Source organism: Cebus imitator, unplaced genomic scaffold (assembly GCF_001604975.1).
Source record: "Cebus imitator isolate Cc_AM_T3 unplaced genomic scaffold, Cebus_imitator-1.0 Scaffold92, whole genome shotgun sequence".
Taxonomy (NCBI): Eukaryota; Metazoa; Chordata; class Mammalia; order Primates; family Cebidae; genus Cebus; species Cebus imitator.
Genome location: NW_016107407.1, coordinates 4,750,246 through 4,756,981, shown reverse-complemented (window position 1 = coordinate 4,756,981; position 6,736 = coordinate 4,750,246). Strand labels below are relative to the sequence as shown.

The 6,736-nt window shown below is 36.4% G+C and overlaps 1 protein-coding gene across 1 annotated transcript in view; it reads right to left on the bottom strand.

The window, feature by feature from the left end:
* Positions 1-6,736, bottom strand: part of KIF5B (kinesin family member 5B) — a 46,095-nt gene that overhangs the window by 16,149 nt on the left and 23,210 nt on the right. Inside the window, exons 11-14 of the mRNA XM_037740978.1 lie at positions 5,987-6,244; positions 4,717-4,785; positions 3,340-3,546; positions 960-1,103 (exon numbers count right to left, since the gene is read on the bottom strand). Of these exons, the coding sequence (XP_037596906.1) occupies positions 960-1,103; positions 3,340-3,546; positions 4,717-4,785; positions 5,987-6,244 (678 nt within the window). The remainder of the gene's footprint in view (positions 1-959; positions 1,104-3,339; positions 3,547-4,716; positions 4,786-5,986; positions 6,245-6,736) is intronic.

The window sequence follows — 6,736 nt, the reverse complement described above, 5'->3', positions numbered from 1 at the left end:
TTTTTTTTTAGTAGAGATGAGGTTTTACCGTGTTAGCCAGAATGGTCTTGATCTCCTGACCTCGTGGATCCATCCACTTTGGCCTACCAAAGTGCTGGGATTACAGGCGTGAGCCACTGTGTCCAGCCTGAACTCATCTTAATGGTTGTTCCAATCATTTCACTTTTTTTGAGACAGAGTCTTGCTCTGTCACCCAGGCTGGGGTGCAGTGGCACAATCTCAGCTCACTGTAACCTCCACCTTCCAGGTTCAAGCAATTCTCCTGCCTCAGCCTCCTGAGTAGCTGGGATTACAGGCATGTGCCACCATGCCCGGCTAATTTTTGTATTTCTAGTAGAGATGGGGTTTCACCATGTTGGCCAGGCTGGTCTCAAACTCCTGACCTAGTGATCTACCCACTTCGGCCTCCCAATGTGCTAGGATTACAGGCATGAGCCACCATGCCCAGCCTCCAATCATTTCACTTATGGAAATTTATTAACATAATTTCTAAGTGCAAAATCTTTTTTTCTTTTTCCTTGAGACAGCGTCTTGCTCTGCAGTGCAAGCTGGAGTGCAGTGGTGCAATCACAACTCATTGCAGCCTTGCCCTTCCGGACTCAAGCAATCCTCCCACCCCAGGAGCTGGAACTACAGGCAACCACCACCATGCCAGGCTAATTTTTGTATTTTTCGTAGAGACGGGGCTTCGCCACGTTGTCCAGATTGGGGAAAATCTTAGAATAAAGAATCAAACACGAGGTCCAATACATACCACCTACTGAATTTATCGATTTGGTTGCCCTTAGTCTTTTGCTATCTCCTGATGTATTTAAAACACAGTTAATACTGTCTACTATGCATGACTGGTTGTAAGGATGAGATCATGAATACAAAAATAACTTTATAAAACATTAGTAGTAAACAAAAGTACTAGTATATACAGATAATTATCCTTAATATTTAGTTGTTATATTTACCTTTACGTCATTATTTCCCACAGCAATTCCTATTTCTGCAAGGTCTTTTAGTAAAGATGCCATCATCTCAGCTGCTCGTTTTTTCTGATGGTTGGTCATTTCCTTAAGTTTCTGAAGCTCAGCATCTATACTCGCTAAAGTTGCCTAAGAGAACCCAAACAAAAAGTATAATTAAATGTATTACATGAAAACTCAAATTTTCACAGGTGTTTCAAGTTTTTCACCTAGCCCTTAAAAAACCATGTAGTTTCTGCTTTCATTTTCTTGAACTATCTACCAAGTTCTGGGCTCCTAGCTCAAACTTTAAAAAAGTATTTTAGACCTAAGGCTATGGTAAAAGTAGCCACATTATTTTCCATTAAGAGCAGGCAAGTTTGTGTTATTTCACTAAATTCCTGAGATTAAATAATGCTTTCTGTCTAAAAATGGGAAGCTCCAAATTTAACTAGATTTGATTATCATTTATTACTGTGTCTTCTTTTCAGAAACTAAGCCAGCAAATTAACGTTATAATGACACTGTTTTCTAATTGGTTAGTATGCTTTCTTCATCTACTTTCTATGTATCTACTCACTGGGAAGAATCCATGTGAAAATACTATGATACAAGCAATTATCCAGGAGCTAGTGATAAAGTAATATTATCTGAGTTTAATTACTATAATTATAAATTTCAAATCATAGCTGGCTTACCAGCTACAAAATCACCAAATTTTGAGAAGTCCAACCCAGCTTGGCCCACTTTAAAAGAACTCATATCACAGATCAGATGGAAGGTGAGCATCCCCAACTGAAATGTTCCAAAATCTGGGACTTTTTGAGTGCTTACATTATGCTCAAAGAAAATGCACACTGAAGCATTCTCGACTTGCCAATTAGAAAAGCTCAGCTAGTAAGTATAATGCAAACATTCCATTATACTTACTAGTATACTTACGGATTGAGTATTCCTAATCTGAAATGCTTGGGGCTTCTAGTCCCAAAAATTTCAGATTAGGGACACTCAACCTGTACTGTATTTTAAATGCCATTTACTGACTTTTCATCAATATCTTTCAGTAAAGATGTCATCATTCCAACTGCTTATCTTTTCTGGTAGCTGGTCATTTCCTTAAGTTTCTGAGTATTAGCAGAGTGTGTATTCACCCAGGTTAATCTACAATATCATACCAGTTATCTTGCAAATCTCATAATACAGCATGTTTCTACCATAATTGTTTAAATTACCAGACATTTTCTCTAACAACTGAAGAGTTACACTGTCTAAGCATATAAAAAGATACTAAACACTAGGGATTTCTAACTCCTATTACCAATGTAATGCTGATAGATTTCAGCTCCACAACTGAAACATAAACATACCTGTCTTAAAGACTATAATCAGTGGCCAAGGACCACTTTTCTGAGTTGTAAGAAACTCCTGTTATCTTTCAAACAGCAATTAGCTTTGTTAATAATGCAACTCAGTAAGAGTTAGTATAATGGTATCTTGGATCTCTACAATACTGAATGTTAACTTCAAGCTAACTGTAACTTTGTAGATTAAAAAGAGGAAAGGAACTCATAGGGGCAGGAAATCTTTTAAAAGAGTTATTTTGTACAGTTGACTGCTTTCTCATAGACAAGTCAATGTGGACAGGAAAATAAGTGGTGAGCAAGGGTCCTGAGTTCAACTATAGGTGCTGATTTTTAAATAAGAAGCTAGCATTAACCACAACAAAACCACAAGATAGCTCACCCATGATGATGTTGAAACAATCATAGCTATATATTATTTCTGGCATCACTGTTGGAGGGTGGCTATCCCTGTCCTACAGCGATTTTCAGCAACTAAAAATCTCCATCTATTAGGGAACCACAACTACACTGTGATAGGAAGGCACTGTTCCAGGTGGTAGAAATATAACAATAAATAAAGCATAAATTATATTAAGTTACATATCCTTATAACATATATTCTAAATAATTCACAGATTTGATTAAATAGCATTTTAATTTGTATTGCATATTTCTTTATTGTATGAACAATCATCTACTAGCTTTATTGAGTAACTAGGAACTTTAAATTATTTTCCTTTAACATTAGTAATAACATTAGATTCTACATGCTGTATACTAAATTAAAAAAATAAAATAACATTAGAAGTAACCAACATCCTTTTAAAAAGCATTTAAATTAGATATTAATAGACCTTTATGAACTAAGATAACTGTCTTCCTCCACCTCTAAGGCTTCATATACAGAAAAAAATGAAGTTGAAACCCAAGTCCTTGAAAACTGATGTTATCAATATTTGACTTTTATAGAAATAAATTACTTAAGTAGTTTTTAGGTTAGGAATACCTGTACTAAAGCATTAAAAAAAAAAACTATATCTTACCGATTTCTGATTCAGTTCGTCACTAAGCAATTCATATTCCTTAGTTTTGTCTTCAACTTCCTGAGACTTCTGATCATAATTTACAGCAAGTTCTTCTAGGGCCTGTAAAACTTCTTTCACTTCTTCTTTAGAGGCATCATTTTCTGCTTGAAGGCGATTCAGCTCAGCTTGCATATTGTCTTGATCCCTTCTGGTAGATGCCAAAAGCTACAGGAAAGAAAATAATTTATTTTCCCTCAACATATACAGGTTGTAAAAAACACCCATGAAGCTTCACCATTTGCCAAGAACAAATGGAGTGAAATATGAATGTTACTCAGTGTGGCAACATTTATTCATTAAACAAATTTACTAAATGTCAACTATGTGCATGTGCAGGTCCTGTGCTGGTTGCGGCAAGGCAGAGACAAAATCAAAGACTGTGTTTAAGGAACACAGTAGAAGAGAAAATAGGTACATGAGTAAGTGCAATACAAGACAGAAGGTAAGAACCATAAAAGAGGGACAGGACAGATAAAGTGCTTAGTAATACAGGAAAGGGTATTATTGAGGGAGAAGTTGGCTAGGATGGGTTGACTGTAGTCACGTGCAAGTTAATGTAATAAAAGAAAATGGCATTCTACAAGGGTTGCTTAAAAACTCAGATTTGCTTTGAGCAACATGTGATGACATCTGTGCTGTGCCTCAGAAAAACCTGGTATCAGCACATAAAATCTGAACTGCAGGGAAGCCAAAAGACTGATTAAGAGAACACCACAATCATCCAGATTAGTGGCTCTCCAGTAGGGATATCTGGAAATCTGTGGAAGTGTTAATAATTGGATAGAATGCTAATGGCATTTGGGAGTAAGGGCCAGGAATATTTAATGTCCTATAAATGCAAAGGACAGAATAACATCAATTATCCAACGTAAAATGTCAACAGTGCCCCTTTGAGGAATAATGCTACAGCTGAAATATACACAAAGATGATCTAACCAGGATTAGGTTCACTGATGGAGAATATCTCTTGCTTACTGAAGCAGTCTTTGTTGTCACCCTGCCCACACCCCGCCCCCCCAAAAAAATTAAAGGACTACTTCTCAATTATCCCCCTGCTGTGCTGGGTGAGAAGATAAAATGAGAATCCAAACTAGGTGACAAGAAGAGAAATGTCAAGAACCAAGATGAAAAAAAAAAGATGGCAGAAATGAACAACAGACTGTATGTGGGTAGATAGGATGAATAAGTAAAATTCATTTTATCCATGTGACATACTTATTCCCATAAAGACAGTCATAACCAAAATTATACAACTATTAAAGACAAAGTCAATGGGATTCAGAAACCAAAACTATAAAGCTTTTCTGGAAGCAATACAAAAGCTATTCAACTCACCTCTTCCTGATCCAACATTTGTGTCTTCAGTTTCTCTACCAGTTGACTTTGCTGGTTAATTTCTTCATCCTAGAATTTTGAAGTATCCAGTTAACCAAGTAGCTAACAACCTGGTTCTAGCTATTTCCCAATACAGGTTGTAAAATTAGTACTCCCCTAGAAATATTTCAAAACCATTTCTCCAAATTCAACATTGTTTATTTTAATCTCTTTTAAGCAAATAGCAAAACGAAAGGAATTTCTTTCAATTATCAATACTTATAATGGTCAAGTACCTCAAACCTGCCATCCCTGCTTAAAATACATTAAAAAAAAAATTAAAAAGAAATATTTTCTTTTAATCTCTTTACTGCTCTTGTTTTTGCCTTCATTCTGTTAAGTTCTTAATTTGCTATTATTCATACTACTGATATTACTTCTATATGCAAAGCAGGAAGATATTATTTTCACTCTTTTGATTCCCCTTAATCTCTTACATCGTTTTTTATTGGAGTCTTCAGAGCCCTGATTCTAAGAGTTGATATCATTAAGGCTCAATGACCCAATGCTAAATTTTTGTTAGAACAGGGGTCCCAAGCCCCCAGGCCACAGAGCAGTACTGGAGGCCTGTTAGGAACCAGGACATACAACAGGTAAGTAGCAAGCATTACCACTTGAGCTCCGCCCTCTGTTTCATCAGCGGCATGAGAGTCTCTTAAGAGTGCAAACTCTATTATGAACAGTGCACGCAAAAGATCTAGGCTACGGGATCCTTATGAGAATCTAATGCCTGATTATCCAAGGTGGAAGTTCCATCCCAAAACCATATCACCCCCATCCTGATCCATGGAAAAATTATCTTCCCTGAAACCCATCCCTGGTGCCAAAAAGGTTGGTAACTGTTGCCTTATAAAGTTATTTTAGCTTAAAAAGAGGGGAGAAAAAAGATATACCCTCATATAGTTTCCACACACAAACTGAAATTATGACTTTTTTCTTTTTTTTTTTTGAGACAGAGTCTAGGTCTATCGCCAGGCTGAAGTGCAGTGGTGTGATCTTGGCTCAGTGCAACCTCTGCCTCCCAGGTTCAAGTGATTCCTGCCTCAGCCTCCCGAGTAGCTGAGAGAATTTTTATTTTGTTAACACAGTATTTTTTACAAATTAACAGAAATCAAGGAAGATATGTAAAGATCCTAAGTGCCCACAGTATTGAAATTAGAAAAATTAGAAAATAAGAACACCCATGTCAATAGTATCTAATATAAAACAGACCTAAACAAACAGTATCTACCTTGTCATCAAGCTGTTTGTATAATTTGGCAATTTCTTCTTCACACTTTCTTCTTTCAGCATCAGTAAAATTTCCTGAAACTCCAATTGTGGTTGCTGGTTTATCATTGGTAATAGCAATATCTTTATCCACTGTGAAAGCTTCCAAGTTGGCTTTCTCTTTGTCAAACTGTTCATCAATAGGCACAGTCTCCCCTAAAATCAGACAATAAAATGGGTAATGAAAAACGACATGTCTAAAACGAAATTTCAATTTTATTCAATTTCATTCCTAAAAAAAAAAATTTTTTTTTTTTTTTTGAGACAAAGTCTCACTCTGTCACCCAGGCTGGATTACAGTGGCACAATGTAGGTTCACTAAAACCTCCACCTCCAGGGTTCAAACAATTCTCCTGCCTCAGCCTCCTGAATATCTGGGATTACAGGCATCCTACACCACACCAGGCTAATTTTTGTACTTTACAGGGTTTGACCACGTTAGCCAGACTGGTCTCTAACTCCTGACCTCAAGTAATCTGCCAATCTTGGCCTCCCAAAGTGCTGGGATTATAGGTGTGAACCACTGTACTCAAGCCTCATTCTTGTAAACTTTTTCTTTCCTGACCATGTATTTTCAAATAATTTGTCTTCAAGTTTAAATTCTTTCTTCTGCTTAATTAATTCTACTAGTGATGCTCTCTACTGCATTTTGCTCATTTTATTTTTTCAACTCCAGGATTTGTTTGATTTTTTTTTTTTTTTTTTTTTTTTT